At 36.7% G+C, this 19,120-nt stretch overlaps 1 protein-coding gene across 1 annotated transcript; it reads right to left on the bottom strand.

Annotated features, from left to right (window-relative positions):
* Positions 1–8,257: 8,257 nt before the first annotated feature.
* LOC145012383 (patellin-6-like) lies at positions 8,258–10,523 on the bottom strand. The gene is made up of 4 exons (XM_078971181.1): positions 9,504–10,523; positions 9,276–9,400; positions 8,987–9,128; positions 8,258–8,626 (listed from the first exon to the last, which is right to left on the bottom strand). The coding sequence occupies exons 1-4, from the start codon at positions 10,200–10,202 to the stop codon at positions 8,369–8,371; spliced, it is 1,224 nt and encodes a 407-aa protein (XP_078827307.1). The 5' UTR covers positions 10,203–10,523; the 3' UTR covers positions 8,258–8,368.
* Positions 10,524–19,120: the final 8,597 nt, after the last annotated feature.

Below are 19,120 nucleotides of genomic sequence, written 5' to 3'. Positions count from 1 at the left end.
AACCATGGATCATTAATCCACCATAAAAGAATTGATGATTGTCATAATCAACCCTATATATTTAATTAGTCTCACTTTGATCACCAAATTAATTCTAGATTAATACTTGATCAAATACTAATTAAATAATACTATTATTAATATATTAGAACTTATAATATATTAATGATCATAAGTGACTTATTCTCTCATTTAGTCTATCCAAGTATTGCAATGCCATGCAACCCAAATGGACCATGCTAGGTCGGGTCAAGTACATACCAAATAAAGTTATGGAATTAGACACTATATCCAACACTTTATACCTCTAGATGAAGCTCCTTCCTCTGAAGATCTCAGATCCAAACTTGCACTTCAAGCCCTACCCTCCACAAGCTCCGCTCCTTCTTCTTCACTAACACACCAAGGCACTTTTAGCTCAAAACACTCACACACAAGCTAAAGGACGAAGGAAGGAGCTTTTAGGGTTTCACTCTCTGATATGGTGACTGAGAAATAAGCCTTATGATTCCTTATATAGTGCACAAGCCAAATATTACGGTTTACATCTGGGCCTTATACGCCCAATATAACGCTGGGTACGCCCAGCGTACCTAGGCGAGTCCGCATCCAAATTAAGCGCATGAGTATGCGCAACATACTCCCCAGTACACCCTGCGTACTCATTTGCCACAAAATTCACTCAAGGGCCAAACTTGATAACTTGACAAAAGAGAAGGGTTAAATAGCTTTACCTAAATTTCGGGATGTTACAGATGGTTCTTTTATGGTTAATGAGTTACTTGGATGGTTTAAAAAGAAAAAGAAAAAATGATGATTTTTAAAGTGGATTTCGAGAAAGCGTATGATTTAATTAGTTGGCATTACATTGATCAGATTTTGGATTTTGTGGGATTTGGTAGTAGATGGCGTTCCTAGATTACTGGTATTTTTTTCAAATGCTAGATCTTCCATTCTTTTTAATGGAAACCTTACTAATGAGTTTCATTTACATAGAGGGTTACGTTAGGGTGATCCTATATTTCCATTTCTTTTTGTTATTGTTATGGAGGGTCTTCACATTGCTATTGAGGATGCAGTTGCAGTTGGTTTCTTTAGAGGGGTCCTAGTGGGCTCAAACACGCTTTCTATTTCTCACTTATTTTAAGCAAATGATGCTCGTTTTTTGGTGAATGGGATGAATTGATTATTCATAATCTCAGTCGTATTTTGAGATGTTTCTTTTTGATTTCGGGCTTAAGAATTAATCTTCTTAAGTCCAGTCTTTATGGAGTGGGTGTTGGTGATTCTGAGATTAGTTCTATAGCTTCTTTTACTTGTTATTCTCTAGGGTCTTTTCCTTTTACAAATCTTGGTATTCCTGTCGGGGAATCAATGGTGAGAGTTAAAGGGTGGTAGATCATTATTGATCGATTTCGTAAGACTTTCTTCTTGGATGTTAAAGTTGCTTTCGATTGGTGATCGTTTCACTCTCATTAGATCGATGATTGGGAGTCTTGGCATTTATTCCTTCTCTCTATGTAACATCTGGTTTTGAATCACTTCCACTATTAACCCTTATTTTGAGATTTGTTGCATTTGGTCCATAAGTTGAGAAATGGTGAAAAGGGGGATCCAAAGTGGCTTTTGGTGGAAATTGGGTCGGATGAGTATGTCATGCAGACGTGTGTGTACGCTAGGCATACTAAGGCGTGCCTTAGTACGCTGGGCATACGACGGTGGCATTCAAACCCTAATTTTTGGGTCTTTACTCATATTTAAGCATCTTTATGGACACAAGCGCTCGTTTTATCCAACATCCTTCTGTGAGTTCGACCTTCAAGCAACCCTAGAGAAAAAGAGAGCCATTTTGAGCCCTTAAGTGAGTTTTTGGAGTGGTTTGAAGAATGGAAAAAGGTGGTGAGAAGATCTTGGAGTTGGGCACACTTTGGATCTAGGATTTCTTCTTGATTTGCAACATCTTGAAGGTATAAAGCTTGCATCTTTACCACTCCATCTTGTAGATCTAGCTTTTTCTCTTTAAAGACACTTTTTGGTCCCAAAATGATGATTCATGAACATAGCATGTTCTTGACCCATTGAGCGGTCCTTTCAGACCCTTGGAGGGGTCTTGAGTCATAAAAATGGAATTCAAGTGGTTGGTTTTGCTCCATGCATCATTTAGAAGGTCTTAATGGATTAAGAATTGGAGTTAAGCTCTTAATGGCCATGTAAAGTCATAAAGTTGGAAACTTTATTACTCTTAGCCATGGATCTTAAAAATGGTCGTGAGTGCTTAAGTCATTAAGCACTTATTAGTTTTTAAGGCTTCTGGGAGTACACCCCATGTACTTATAGTACACCCTGCGTACGAGGTCAACCACCCCGATGGTGGTCAACATGTGAGGTTGCGTGTACGCCTAGCATACCTTCATAGTACGCCCCGCATATGCACCCTGAGTTGATTCGGTTGAGCTGACTCAGTTGGGTTGACTCGGTTGACTTATGGACTTTAACCAAGTTTGACTTAAGGGTATTTTGGGTATTTCAGGATTTTGATTGTGATTAGTCACTTGGAAGGATAGGTGTCGTTTGGTGCTGAGATTTAGAGTCAGGACCTGATCAGCTTTTGTCCGGTTGCAATGTAAGTCTTCCTTGCTGTACTTACGGGTTGAAGGCACCAAATTCAGCCCAATGGATTTTTTACCATGTTACATGATAGTATGCTCATGTGCTATAGAGATTTGTTAGATCAGTATCCTAGTATATACGTGATGGGTTTTTGAGGTTACATTTACAATGCACTAAACGGAAATTTATTCAAACAATTTCAAATAATTAGGGCACATCCAACCTAGTTTGATCTATGTCTTTCAAGTATAGCAACATATTATGAGTGGCTAATCTACAAAACTTTTCCTATGAAAAAAATAATTCATAAGACAAGAAAACTAACATTTAAGATTGTTATTGTAAACAATCTTGAATCCTTACTTGAAAACCTTTGGTAGCAAGCGCCACAAGTGTCGCGCCTCTAATAGTTCACACCTAAGTCACGACGTGAAACCCTTGTTCACATTGTGAATCACGTATTTTCAAAAATATAAATTATCCTTCACTCTTACGATTTGAGGAGGCTTTTGTAAGGTTTTTGGAGAGTTTTCTGGAGGAAAGGTATTCTTAGAACCCGAATTTAGAGTCTAGTAAGTGCACAAAACATCCTTTTGAAGGAGATTTACTTAGTGATCAAGAGATTGAAGAACACATAATTACATTGGTTTAGTTACATTTAGTTATGTCAATTTCTATTGAGATTTTGTTTATGTTTTCAACCATGAGTAGCTGAATCTAGTTGCTTTTATTTAGCTAGATGATACTTTAACTATATGGTTTAGTTATCTAATTTATGGATTTTAATAGTTGGTTTTATGCTCGTGTTTGATTATCATTACCTAGCATGTTAATATTTGTGACTTTGATTGCTTGAATTCAGGTTCTGTGTAGCTTAGTAACCATTAAATTACATGAACTTGTTACATAGTAGTGTAGTGACTATTAAATTGCCAGGGCTAGGATCGACCAAATCTTAGATAAGTGATAAAAGTAACTAATTTAGTTGTGCTGGAGAACATAAACTATAACCATAATTATGTTTGTTTAGATAAATCTTACATAGCTCAACTATAATTAATAACTAATTCTGTGTTTTGCTTACGTATGACCATACAAGGTAGTTCATGAATTGATAAAAATATTAGTAAATTTGGATTTAAATTGTTAATTACATATAAATTGGTAACCAACTTCATTAATCTATAAATTAGAACTAACCATAGGAAAAAGGTGAATTCAAAACTAAACGAAAGTGTTTTTATTATCTTGGTTACATCGGTTTTTAGTTAAGAGTTTGTTTTAAGTTAATCTGGACTTGCAAAATTAGATAAAACCCCACTTTAGTTAATTGTTTTTAGATTAATTTTTAGTAGTTAAATTATTAACTAAATCTGTTCCCCGTGTTCGATACCCAACTTACTTTACTATACTATATACTGACTAGGTACACTGCCTATAGGTACATTAGTAGATAAGTAGTTAGATTTATAAATCTAAAGTTAGATAGGTATAATTTGTGCACATCTGCAAGACTTCAAAATCTGAATGTATTGCCAGTAAGAACTTAACCAGATGTTCCTCTTCCCTTCTATCAATATAAGGCTTTAAAGACTTCAACACATCAGGTTCTGTAAGAGCCAACTGGTCCTAAAAATATGACATGGATACATAAAATTCTTGAACATTGAGATTGTTTTGTTGGAGGGCTCGAATATCAAACTCTAATTGATACTGATTTTGCAAAGTTAGACTGAGTATATAGCCTAGAAAAATAATCCTAAACCTCCTTTGATTTTTCGTACTTCGCCAACTGAGTACCAATAGACTGGATAACAAAATTATTAATCTAAGTAATGATCTTGGAGTTATCAGTCTCCCATGAATCCAATAAGGATACATAATTCACAACCTTTTCATTTATTAGTTTCTTTTTGTCACTTGTAACAACCCCCATATAGTCTTGCCTCGCAAGAAATTTTTCATAACATAACTCCAATAGGAATAGTTCTTTCCATCAAGTTGGATACTAATGGATTGAAGAGAATCATCTCTCGGGACCATATTTCAATATCAATCAAATGAGAATAACCAAAACAACAATAAATAGGAATAGTTGTAGCAACACTCAATAACTCGAAATAAAAAAAACAGACGAAATGAAACTCTCAAAATCGACGAAACAAATAAATCAAATCAAACAGAATACAAAAACGAACAAGAAAACTATACCTAAAATTGCGAAACGAAACCCTCGAAATCGATCCACACAATGTCGTGTCTGCTATAATTCGCCCCCAAAAATAAAAATACAGATGATCAACCGAGCTCTAATACCATGTAAGCTAACAAGATATAGAATGGCTAGGGTTTCATATTATTATGAATTGAGATGTACAAGATACAATGGAAGAAAAATACATAATATATAGACTAGCTAATTAGGGTTTTCTAGCTAATGGGCCAATATAAAATCTAATACAAAATAAAGTCCAAAATCTTATTAGGCTAACAGTTGAATATCAGTGAACGACTAAGAATGTTAATTGAACCAGGAGAACCAAAAAAAGGCATGCCAAATCCACTGAGCCTTTGAGTCCATCGCTTCACGTATGACCATCGGGTGACCATGATCACCTCGGGTAAATTGCACATAATGTGAGATAATAAGGCAATTTTCTCATGCCCAATAAAAGACAATTTAAACTTATTAGCATTTCAAGAAAACCATGTTTGCTAGCATGATGGGCTTGCAATTGCAAGATGTTATTACGTCTAGGCTTACATAAATATTTTTGACTGTAAATCTGAATCACATATTCACAAAAGTAGTAGAGACTATCTTGTGTGATCCTAGTGTATATAATAAAACTCTTATCCAACGCATCAAGATGGATATCATATGATAATTAACGAAGTACGGTTGTGCGTTTTTTGTAGGTGAGTGAAATCGGGTGTACATCTAGCATCAAAACATTATTAGAAATAACTACCCTCCCTCATTAAATCTTCGACTATACTTTCATATAAATATTTGAACATTCTGAACCGTCTTCGAAAATGGTAGCCTTGAAAAGTGGTTTGCTCGTCAAAGTAGTCGTGCATCAAACGTTGGTGGGTAGATTCACGGTTTCTATAAATATATCTTCACGATTTCCATTGCAAACTTTTGGCTTCGTCATTGCATATAGCGTTATACATTTGTTGTACTATTTTAGAAGTCTCGACAACAACTTTAGGTATAACTTGAAATTCTTCAAAAGACGAAGATAACGACATTTTCTACTGATTTTAAGAGAAATAGATATAGAAAGATATAAGAATTGGATTTATGTGTGGTAATATAATGGTTGTGGGGTTTTATTTATAGATAAAAAAAAATGAGTTATTTTGACCGTTTAAAGCACTGGGAAATGAGAAACAAGGGTAAAGAGGAGAAAGGAAGTACAATAATTTTTAGTCGTATGCAACCAAACCACACTAAAGATGGGAGGGTTGAAGCGGTGTTCCTTTGGTCCATCTTCACAAACCATGGTACTTACCATGCCCACACCGTGAAGCATAATGAACTATTATTATACATACACAACAAATATCTTTTGATTAAATGATGATTTTTCATATAAAACATTTTACTTTTTATTTATTGTATTATTATATTTGTCAGGATGGATCCTGAAAACTTAAATATTCTTATAGGCCCAAGACGAATAAAGAAAAAATGGTCATTATCGTTTTATAAGTTTTTATTTTTAAATAAAAATCAACTATAATAAATGAAGATTCATTTTGTTACATGTCAATCTCTCATGAGTTTTGACACATGTCATTTTGTGATATTTTTAAAATAAATAATATCCACATATCAATTTTTAGGTTTTTCAAAATTTAAAATTAAAAAGTCACATAATATTTATATATTTATATATGTAAAGTATTAAATATCATAAATATGATATTAAATTGCACCTTATAAATTCTTTTATTTTTTATTTCAAAATTTTATTTTAAAAAATATTTATTGTTTAAAATTTAATATTTAATTTTTTTTAATCGATTCGTTCGTGTAATAGATAGATTTTACATCTAATATATAATAAAAAAAAAATTAAATCTTATGCACCTGCCCCTCAACTCCCACCATGGTATTTGTAAAATATTGATGCTTTTATTCGTACATTGTTTCACATAGATATATAAAAATATTGATGTTTTTATTCGTACATTGTTACACATATATAGCATATGAAATTTCATTTGAAAAAGAGAGTATTAAAATGAATAAAAGTTTTATATTTCTAAATATTTTTAAACTGAATAAATATTTATAAATAAGAAACATAAGATCTAACATTACGAATAATTTTCATTATATAAAAAAAAAATCTAAAATAACGAAAGTTTTAAAGTCAACATAAGGCCAAATGGTATACATTGCACGAGATGGTCCGTGGTCTAGGTGGCCACGAACCACGACCGTGCACACCACCCCGGTGGTTTGTGGTGGGTCGTGGTCGTGGCCTTCCGTGCTCTGGACAACGAATTCAAACGGCCAATAGCTTCATTTCTTGCATTAAATCACGTTTGACCTTTCTTCCCCCTTCCTAACGGCTATTTTTCAATTTCTTCAATATTTATCTATAAATACTACCAATATCTTCTTATTTTTCATATAATTCTACTCCATTTAGATATATTTTTGTTGTTTGATCCTTTAAAAATCATGTCTCCTAAAAATAAGAAATGGTCAGAAGAAGAAGAAGAGAAATTAGCACAAGCTTGGTTGACGGTTTCGGAAGAAGACGTTGGTGAAACTTCCGGTTCTTTTTGGAGAAATATTGAAAGTGTTTTCAATGGTTTAATGGGTGGTGCAGTTCGAAATGTTGATGAAATATGCTTGAAGTGGCACGATATGAGGGTCAAGTGTTCTGAGTTCAATGGAATTTACAATTTTGTTATAAACAACGTTCATGAAGCCGAAATCGATCCGGTTAATATAGCCATTGAGCAATATGAAAACACAAATCAGCAACGTTTTAGACATGTCAAAGCTTAGCAAAAATTGAAGAATTCTCCAAAATGGAATAATCTTGCTTAAAAAAACACAAATTAGAAGTTTGGTATTTTTAGCTTTTTAATTATTAATGTATTTTTTATTGTTTTTTTATTTTACTTAATGTAATTTTTAGTTTTAACGTAATTTTTTTTCGTTTTAGTTAATGTAGTTTTTAATTAATGTAATTTAGTATTTTAAATTAATGAAAAATAGTATTTAAAAAAACAATTATATGAATTTTTTAATTAAATTTAATTAAAATAATGAGGTGGAGTGGTATGTTAATGGTAGATATCCCATGTTAGTGGTAGGAAAATATGGTGTTGATGTAGCACCCACCACATATATGGTATGTGGTGGGTATAACAGATGATCTAATATAATAAAATATCAAGGAGAGAAAGAACTACATTACCAATTGAACTTCATTGTAAATAAAGCTTTATTGTTAACTACATAAATGTGACCAAATATGCTATTACAAACATTTAACTTTGATATTTTTCAGTCTAGTTCAATTTTATATAAACTTATCATTATAGTCTATTTTTCTTTTAGTAAATTTCATATATCTAAAATATCAAAAACAAATCTCATAACCAACAAAACACATTTCACACAAACACACCTATACACTTCATTTAACAAACATTAGTTCATCAACATTCCCAATTAACATACAAAAAAACCACAAAAAAAAACCCTAAACATAAACCAACAAACTCATACAACAGATTTTTGAACAAGATAACGATAGGCGGCCACTTTCCTTTTCGAAGAAGCCGTGTTATTGATTGACAAAATTAATTTCCCGGCTTCTTTTGCAGTAAAAGAGTTGTGCACTGCTTTATCTGTCACTGTCATCTTTCTAGTTTTCTCCACTGCGATCGTGTAGCTTCCAACATCATTCGGGACAAACTCCGCACTGTATTCCAAATCCCAACCTCCCACCACCAAATCCCAAGCTATGCTTGCACCACCCTAGTAAAAAAAATTACAAAATCGGTCAATTTTTGTATAAAGTACAACTTTCATTGCACAAAACGATAATAAAGAAACCATAAGGGGGGAAAGTGAAAATTTCACATATAACAATTGACATATCACATGCATGCATCAACACTTGTCTTCATTGGTTGAAAACAACATTAATTAATGCGTATTTAAACCAATAAAAAAGAAAAACAAGGGCGGGAAATGTAACTTTCACAAGTATTAAATTGCAACATATGCATCAAGACTTGTACTTAGGGGAACGATTGTAATTACCTTTTTTTTAACTAAAACATTATATTACCTCAATGAAAGTACATTATGAGATAGTGGGAGAACGTAAATTACCTCAATGCCCTCAATCTGAATATTGACTCTTTCACCACCTTTGACTGTGAACTCAGAAGCTGGTTTGACAGGGCCACTCGTCAACTCACCGGGTCGACTCAGTCCACCGTATTGCACTGGTATATCTTCAGGCCTTATGTACCTTAACTCCACACAACCAAGTACAAATTTTAATAAGTAACGTACAAACGGGTTGAGTTCATAAACTAGTCTAGTTACTGAACCCGGGTACCAACAAGAAAAGCATAGTGTACAAGTGTTTAATGCATGGTAAAGAAGGAATACAAACTTGTAAAGTGTTTCTGCAACATTTCCTTCTTTCGAGATGACAAATTTACTCCTTGTCCTTTGAGTCAAGAAGGGACTGAAAATTGAGTATAACATGCTGAAGTACCATGGAACATTGATGAATATCTGCACCAAATAACCAAAATCATGTAAAAATTCGAATTATAAACATAGGGGATGCGTGGGTAGGTGGGGTGGGGTGGGGTAGGGTAGGGTGGGGAGGGGGTACCTTACAAGCAACCATTTCTGGGTAATTATCTTGGAAGAGAGAGAGGATGTGATTTGAAGCAACACGAAGCTCTCTTTTGGGCATATCTTTAAGATCGGTGACTTGAATGATTGAATTAACACCTCCAGGCTTGAATTGAAGCATCTTGATTCCCCTCTCAAGAACTTGAACTCTCCATCGAAGAAACTTCTGTAATTTTTCGTCGTCTCCGAAAATTTTGTCGTACATTTCATGGTTTTTGAAGATGCCATAAGCGTTGTAGCACACAGGGTGGCCTTCTCTGTCGAATCCGTTCATGTAAGCGACGACGCCTTCGAGTTCTTTAAACCCTAAATCTTCATCAACAATGGAGTCGGTTCCGAAGTCTTTCCGCCATGAAAGACACTTGAGGAGCATGTTGAACGTCTCTTGGACCTTGAATTCTCTTGCTCTGAGGAATTTCAACAGTATGACGTCGGACTTTTCTGATTCCGATGTCATTGTGAGAGGGATTCCCCACATGGATTCTTGGAAATTGGAGGTGGAATGGAGCATGTCTTTGAGGTCTGCGAGTGCTTTCTTTTCTGAGGGTTTGAGATTCTGGTGGTGGTAGGTGTCTTCCTTGAACGGCGGAGGGCGGAGGGGGGAGGCGCCGGACTCCATTAGCGATGCAATTAAGCTTTTCTTCATCTTCTTTTCGGATTTGGTTTCTTGCTCCATTGAAGAGAAACCCAGATCGGAGGTTATGACAATGTGATAAACCCTAGAGATGAAATTTTGTTGGAACTTGGGAGATTTGAGAAAGAACCAAATGAAAACAGACAAAATTGTGGGGTTCTTGAGAGATACCCAGATGAAAGGAATCGAAAGAATCAAAGTATCTGAAGATTATGGGGATTTGCGATTGAAAAAGAAAATTCAAATGTTGGAGATTCCCAGACGATGGAAAGGGAAAGGCGTTTGTGAATGTGTCTGTGGGGGCGTGACTGTGAAGGGAAAATGAGAGGAGAGCGAAAAGAGAAACACCAAACAAGAACAGCAGTGGTGGGTCTCTGGTTATGATTGATTGTGACCAATGTATTCAAAAAAAGAAAGAGTATGTTTGTAACTTTGTTTTTCTTTTTTAAAAAACTAAAATAATTTTATCTAATAAAATTCAAGAGAATATGTAGAAAATTGAAATAACATTTTGTTGTTGGAAAGATATGTAGAAAATTGAAAAAAAAAAATTAATAATAATAATAATAATAATAATAATAATAATAATAATAAAATAACATATGTTAATTTTTTTCAAAAACTTTCTAAAATAAAAAATAGATAAAATTACAAAATGGTTCTTATGTATGATTTTTTTAGGTTTTTAGTCCAAACCAAGATTTTTTTAGATTGGTGATCGTTTTGAGTTAGTTTTGTTGTATTTTTTATCCTTTTGAATAGTGAAATGATTGTAATATCCTTTGGGTATTTATTTTGCATTTATCTTTCATTTATTTTTAAATCTAATACTAATTTATTTATTTTGCTATTATAAAAATAAAAAGACTCTCTCTCTCTCTCTCTCTTTATATATATATATATATATATATATATATATATATATATATATATATATATATATATATATATATATATATATATATCATCGTCTTCTACATAGTAACTAACTCCATCGTCTTCTACATTGTAACTCTCATACATACACATATATACTCTGAAAATCGATTATGCAAAAATTGGAAAAAACAAATCACCTCGACAAATCATTTTCGATTTTGTTTCTGGGCCATACTAACACCAACCATATCAATCATCCTACCACACCAGTTGTGAATCAGATTTCAAGATCAGACATGTTCTTCTTCGCAAAGGGGATATATTGTTTTGTTTTATACATGCTTGAGACGAGAGGGATGCTCTGTTATGGGTAATCGATTCAGAAGGTGTTGAAAAGAACTTGAAATATTTCATCAAAATTGCAGAGAAATGACAAACTTTCCAGCCAGCTAGATAGAGCAGGAATCAAACCTCATATAAGATATTTATAAGTTCGTCAATTGCGAGAGTGTTAGAGAAAGAAAGACTAACTTGTTTCTATCAGATTTTAGGTTTTGGAGATATACAAGCCGATTTCATAGTTTTGTTTACACACATCTGAATCTCAAAATTTATGCTCCCGAATGAGGATCAAACGATTTCGTTTTGCCCAGATTTATATGATCTTACAATTCTTCATGCAAATCGAAAATCCCAGAAGATGGATCCTCTTAGATGTTGTTGTTTTTTTGTTTTTTTTTTTCTAATATGGGTTTTTTTTAAGTATTAGATGTGCGTAAGGAAGATGAAGATACTTTATTTATACTAATCGATAAAGTTTTATTGTATTAATAGTGGAAGAAAATGATTTTATTTGATTTGGGTTTTTTTTGTTCCTTGATCTTTTTGTTGTCATTTGATTGCAGGTTAAGAGAGAGAGAGAGAGAGAGAGAGAGAGAGAGAGAGAGAGAGAGAGAGAGAGAGAGAGAGAGAGAGAGAGAGAGAGAGAGAGAGGCCCAAATTAATTAACTATTTTCTTTTTCCTTTAAATTAAAATGAAATAACATAAAATGTATATCAGAAAGGGTATTTTAGGTTTTTTTAAGTTTTCCAAGGGACTAAAATCACAAGCAAACATAATCAAAATGACCACGAAGCCAAAAAAATTGGGGTTTGCACCAAAACTCCAAAAGAATGCATATCATAGGGACCATTTTTGCAGTTTTGTCTAAGAAATAAAAAACATTGAAAAAGAAATTATGATAATATTTATGAATTATAAATACTACAAAATGTGCACTAAACCGAGAGGGTATGGTGTTTAGCTCATCAAGCTCCATTTAAATCAAACAATTCTCTTCCACTTTGTTGATAAGAGAGAAATGGAAAAGAAAGTGTTATGCTCCATATAAAAACTCGACATGCGGTGCATTGGGGATAATATTCTCTTTAACGGTTTTTGAGACAAGAGTTTAATTGGTAATCTATTTTAGAAATGAAAATTCTCTTTGTAATTTTTGAGACGTTATAAGTTGGTATCGGAGCCTTGGTTTGAGGGATTCTGGCATGCCTTACTATGTGTCTGAACTCAAACTGAGGACTAAGAGATTTTTTAAACAGTTTTTTGAAAGCGAATGCCTTTATTCAAGCAAACGATTTTCTAAAAATGTGTAACATCCCGATGTCAAGTAATTTCAATCTCGACCCTATGTTTGAATAAAGTTATGTTTAAGCCCTTGGAATTGGAAAAGATTGTATGGATGGCCCTTAGTGGCATTGTAGTAATTTCGGCCTTAGGTTAGTACGTTGGGCGGACGAAGTGTACACTGAGCATACTAGAGTGCAACCTAGTACATTAGGCATACACCTCGTGCATAGGGCGTACGTACAAGATGTCTAAACCCTAATTTTTAGGGTTTTGGCCCTATATAAATGTTATTATAACCTCATATCCCCTTCCTTCTTCAACCTCCCTCTATGAGATCCACCCTAAGCAAACCCTAAATGAAAGAGTGCCTTTTGAAGCCCATTTAACTGTTTAGAAGTGTTCTTGAAGGAGAAGAGTGTGGTGTGAAGAGCTTGGAATTGGGAAGCACCTTGGATTTGAGATTTCTTCCTTGATAGCAACCTTTAGAAGGTAAAAAGTTAGCATCTTGATCACTCCATCTTGTAGATCTAGACTTTTTCTCTTTTAAGAAACTTTTTTGGTCCTAAAGTGGTGATTCTTGAGCATGGCATGTTCTTGACCCAATAAATCATCCTTTCAGACCTTAGGAAGGGTATTGAGTCATAAAAATGGGGTCCTAATGGCTGGTTTTGCTCCATGCATTCTTTAGAATGTCTTAATGTATTAAGATGTTGAGTTAAACACTTAATGGACATGCAAAGTCATAGAGTTGGAAACTTTATGACTCTTGAGGATGATTTAGCATTGGATCTGAAAGTTAGATGTAAGAGCTTAAGGTATTAAGCTCTTAATGAAGTTTTGGGGAGTCTGGGCGTACGCCCTACGTAACTTGAGTATGCAGCACATACAAGGTCAACTCTCCCATCTGCAGCCAAGGTTGGGGTACGCCCCGCGTACCTTTGGAGTACACCCCACGTACGCATTATGTGTCGACTTTGTTAAGTTAAATTGGCTAGGTTGACTCAGTTGACTTATTGAATTTGACCAAGTTTGACCAAGGGTATTTTGGGTATTTTGAATGGTGTTTGAGAATTGGTCATTCAGATGAATTGTGTCGGTGAGAGTTGAGATTCGGAGTTGAGACCTCATTAGCTTTTGTTCAGACTTTGAGATGAGTTCTCCTTACTGTACTTACAGGTCAAATACACCAAGGCCGACCTTTTGGATTGATATCCTGGTTTACCGTATGTTTCTATGATGTAATGATCTGTTAGATCTATATCCTGGTATATAGGATGTTATATTTTAGTGATCTGTTAGATATGTATCCTAGTATATAGGATGTTATATTTTAGTGATCTGTTAGATATGTATCCTAGTATATAGGATGTTGTTATGCTGTAGTAATATGTTAGATCTGTATCCTGGAATATAAGATGTTGTTATGTTGTAGTGATCTATTAGATCGCTATCCCTGTATATAGGATGTTAGCATGTGGTAGTGATTTGTTATATCGATATCCTGGTCTATAGGATGTTAGCATGCGATAGTGATTTGTAGATTTGCTTGTTTGTATGTTGACTGGTTATATGTTTATTTGTTATGTATATGTCAACATGTTATGTGTGGTTGGGTTGAAGTGGTCCTGTTTTGTGTTGAAGGCCAAAATACCCAGGGTCCTTCGGATAGACTGTAGGCCTGTGTGACAGTCCAGTCAGGCCGAAGGCCCGATGAGCAATCCTTATAGGTTGTAGGCCCTGCGATGCAGTCCAGTCATGTCGAAAGCTCGGGAGCGGCCTAGATAGGTTATAGGCTATGTGAGGCAGTCCAGTGAGGCTGAATGCTCGATTATGCATGTTGTTGTTTGATATGTTGTGTGTGGTGGTACTTGGGGGAACTCACTAAGCTTTAGCTTACGGTTTAGTTTATTATTCGAGTACCTCTGATGATCACGGGAAGGCGAAGGCATGATCATACACATCCTATATTTTTATATTGTTGATCTTAAGAGACTCTAATTTTAAATAATATTTTGGAAACAATGGTTTTGTAAACACTTTATTAGTAAAAGGGTCGTTTTAAAAGTTTAAATCTTTTGTGATTTTTTGGATGTTACAAAATGTCTTATAATGATTGGAGGATGTAATGCATACAGTCAACCGAGGCTCAGGAAGTAAGTGATTCCCAATATACCCATATGATCTAGTATTTGTGCTATGAATTATTGTAACATCCCAAAAATACGAGCCAAAAATTTCATTTTTAAAACGTGTACTTAGCAAAATATTATGAATAAAACGTTCAACGATCATATCATTTCACAAAAGATATTGCATGTCTGGAAAACATTTTTATAAAACATAAAAGTGTCAGAGTACAAATCCCCAGGTGATATCATAATGCGGAATATAAAGCATGTGTGTGATGTACCGCTACCGCGCCAGCTCCTTCCCCTTCGAAGAAGAGGTACCTGAAACCAAAACCAAAAACTGTAAGCACAAAGCTTAGTGAGTTCCCCCATAATACCTCATACCATACAACATACAATGAACAGCTAGGAGATACGGGTCTCGTCCACACTTCGCTAACTGGGAGATACGGGCCTCGCCCATACTCCTCTATCCGGGAGATACGAGCCTCGCCCACACTCCACTTTCAGAGAGATACGGGCCTCGCCCACAATCAGCTGCTAACCTATAATATACAAGTATCACATAGACAACGAGTATAGACAATTCTATCATACTGGCATATATCATAATCAACTCAACCAGGAGATACGGGCTCGGCCCAGACTCCGACCCTAGCATATCATCTAATCGGGCCGACCCTGGTACCTTAGACCCGTTACTACTGGAAGGAAACTCACCTCAAAGTAGCTGTTGATTTGTGTGGGAACTGACTGTCTGCTGCTGCTGCCGCTTCGGAAATCCTCCGGCTATAATTCCCACAAAACCCTTAGTCAAATACCGCTAACCGACTTCAGGGTAAAATGACCATTTACCCCTTTACCAAATCAAGAGTCAAGTCAAAGTCAACTGTCAGTTGGCTCGACTCGCCGAGTTGACTTGTCAACTCGCCGAGTCCTTATCCCTTTGTCCGACCATAAACCCGTCTTTACTCGTCGAGTTAAGCATTGACTCGACGAGTTCTCCTTCTAAACTAAAGGCCAATAGTCCTTCATCCTACTCGCCGAGTTGTATGAACAACTCGCCGAGTTCATCTTCATCCGAAGAACACTCTAAGCTGTGACTCGCCGAGTTGTTCTTGAGACAAGAAGACTGCCTTGAACTCGTCGAGTTACTTCACGAGTGAGTCTAGCTTCTGACTCGCTGAGTCCTAACCCACGACTCACCACTCCACTCTGCAAGCAGGAAAAATAGGAGAACTCGGGGACTCGCAACTCGACTCGCCGAGTCAGATGAACAACTCGCCGAGTCAGCCACATGCAAATACTATACACGCAATTCTGCTTGAATCCAACTCATGCTATTGATAGATCTGGGTTTCTAGGGCAGGAATAACACGTAAAGTTTCCAACTTTACGTGTAAATATTCACCAATGAAGGTTTTAGGGCTCAAAATGCACCAAAAGAGTAGGTCTAGGGATTTCCTACAATATGGCTCCATAAAGGCAGTAGATCCAAGCTCATGGGGCTCAGTCATGCCTAGATCTAGAGGCTAAACAACTTATTACGAACCCTAAAACACAAACAAGCTTGGGGAAAGGCTCAAAAAGGACTTTCATGGAGCTACAAGGGACATTAAGCATGAAAACAGAGGGAAACTGAGATATACCTCAAGGAAATCACTAAGATAACCCAAATATGCCTGGCCTCCTCCTCTTCTTCTTGATCTACTCTCCTTCCCTCTCCAAACCTTCAAGAAAACACACCAAAATGCTTCAAACTCACAAGGAACAAGGCTTAAACTAAGTATAGAGCTCTGAGGGTGAAGGGGGCGAGCTTGGGGGCGGATAAGAGGGTTTAAATAGGGTGCAAACCCTTGAAATTTAGGGTTTCATCAGACAGCAGGGACTCGCCGAGTCCAGAATATGGACTCGCCGAGTCGCCAACTTAAACGTGTTTCGGATCCCATCTCTACTCGGCGAGTTGGACCTACAACTCGCCGAGTCCAAGGCTAAAAATGAAAAACACTAAGATAAATTTTACGTACCAGGAACCAGGTGCTACAAATCTCCCCCACTTATTTTAGACTTCGTCCTCGAAGTCTACCGCTCGGTCCTGAAACAGCTCGGGGTAATGCTCCATCATTTCTTCCACCGTCTCCGAAGTCCATTCCGAACCCTTTCGGTGTTGCCATTGCACCTTCACTAATTCCACTATCATGTTCCTTAGATCCTTCGACTTCCGGTCAAGGATCGCGACTGGGCGCTCAATGTAGTTCAGGCTGTCATCAACCTGTATATCCTCTAACAGCACCACCGCTGAATCATCCACGAGACACTTCCGCAGCTGGGATACATGGAAGGTGCTGTGGATTTGGCTGAGCTCGGCTGGCAGATCCAGCCTATATGCTACCTTGCCCACCTGGGCTACAACCCTGAACGGTCCATTGTACCTCGGGCCCAACTTGCCCCGCTTCCTGAATCGAGTGACGCCTTTCCAAGGCGACACTTTCAGGAGAACCATATCCCCGACCTGGAACTCCAGGTCTGATCGACACTTGTCGGCATAACTTTTCTGCCGACTCTGAGCAGTCTGAAGCCTGCTCCGAACCTGCTGGATTCTCTCGGTCATCTTGAGCACCACCTCGGTGCTCCCCATGACCCTATGGCCAACTTTGCCCCAACATATCGGGGTCTTGCACCTCCGACCGTACAACATCTCGAATGGGGGACGGTCAATACTCACGTGGTAGCTGTTGTTGTACGAGAACTCAGCGAAGGGAAGATTGGTATCCCAGCTACCACCGATGTCTAGCACGCATGCCCGCAACATATCCTCCAAGGTCTGGATGGTCCGCTCATTCTGACCATCCGTCAAAGGGTTTAAATAGGGTGCAAACCCTTGAAATTTAGGGTTTCATCAGACAGCGAGGAGTCGCCGAGTCGCCAACTTAAACGTGTTCCGGATCCCGTCACTACTCGGCGAGTTGGACCTACAACTCGCCGAGTCCAAGGCTACAAATGAAAAACACTAAGATAAATTTTACGTACCAGGAACCAGGTGCTACAATTATTATGCATGCTAGAATATAGGTTGTAGATATGCTTATGAATTGCATGATAAAATTGTCTGAGATTTATGATGCTTTATAGCCTAGGGAGTTATTTTTTATGTGCTTCTTGGAGTCTAGATTGATAATATTAATTTCTAGGTGTACGTTTTAGAGTTATACATGATTAGGATTATATAGCCTTAAAATGATTGATTTAGCCTTATTTCCTATTCCTTGTTTGGTTGTGGGCTTAGGGTAGAATCACTTATTCGACAATCTATTTGAACCTATATTGTGTATAAGTTGTATGCACGATGCAACCATCGGTTTTTGTAGATATTTCTAGTAATGCGGGTTTGTGGGAAGGGAAAGATCCTATCGAGAGAGTCTTAGAAGTGTAGAATTATGCATATAGATAGACATATGCATGCGTACGAAAGGTTTAGTGGAGTGATGCGACGTAACTTGAGAGTCGTGGAATAGTCCTATGAACAAATATGGATAAGTGTGGATGGTAGTATTTGGCCCGTACTAAAGAAAGCACAAGATCCATGTTTGTGTTAGGGAGTGTTTCAGGAATACCAGGAAGCTTGTAGGTGGGTATGCATAGTGTGGGTTTGCATTGTGCATTTGATTTTGATGTGTTTCCATTATCTTTTAGATTCATGATGGTGACCTTCCGTGTTGGGGATGCAAGTCTGAGTGAAAGGAATGTTTGAGACATCATAGCTGCAGAAATTTCGAGGTTAGTGAGAGAGTATTTTCCTAGTTTGATCAGATCTACCAAGGATGAGTTGATTTTTGTGATAGACGAGTGACTTATGGTTCTTCGGGCTAATTTGGAGGTCGATCGAATCAGGAATCAGGAGGTTTTGTTTAAGGAGTTTGATGCTTGTGGAGCTCCTCGCTTCTTTGGGGGAAAGGAGCATATCATCAGTATGTGTTGGATTGTCGACGTGGAGAGCGCCTTTCATGCCAGCTTCTGTCCACCAGAGTACAAAGTCATATTTGCAACATGTATTATACGCAAAAAAGCTAGGGATAGGTAGTGCAAGATTGTTGAGAGCCTCAAACCTGATGTAATCGAATATATGCCATAGGAGGAGTTTGTCACTAGATTCAAGAGGGAGCTTGTGTCGGTGATTAAGGATCAACAGTGGGCCCGAGAGTAGTTGGTACTTGAGCAGATTATAGAGTAGGTGGTAAAGATCACCGTTGAGTTCAGAAAGAGAGCACTTATTTGCCCTCAGTATGCGACGACGGAGCAGTTGAGGATGACTCGTTACCATGACA

The sequence above is a fragment of the Lactuca saligna genome, chromosome 8 (assembly GCF_052625555.1).
Source record: "Lactuca saligna cultivar CGN05327 chromosome 8, ASM5262555v1, whole genome shotgun sequence".
In the NCBI taxonomy this organism is placed as follows: domain Eukaryota; kingdom Viridiplantae; phylum Streptophyta; class Magnoliopsida; order Asterales; family Asteraceae; genus Lactuca; species Lactuca saligna.
Note: the sequence above shows the minus strand (reverse complement) of the source record. Positions and strands in the feature narration are given on the sequence as shown.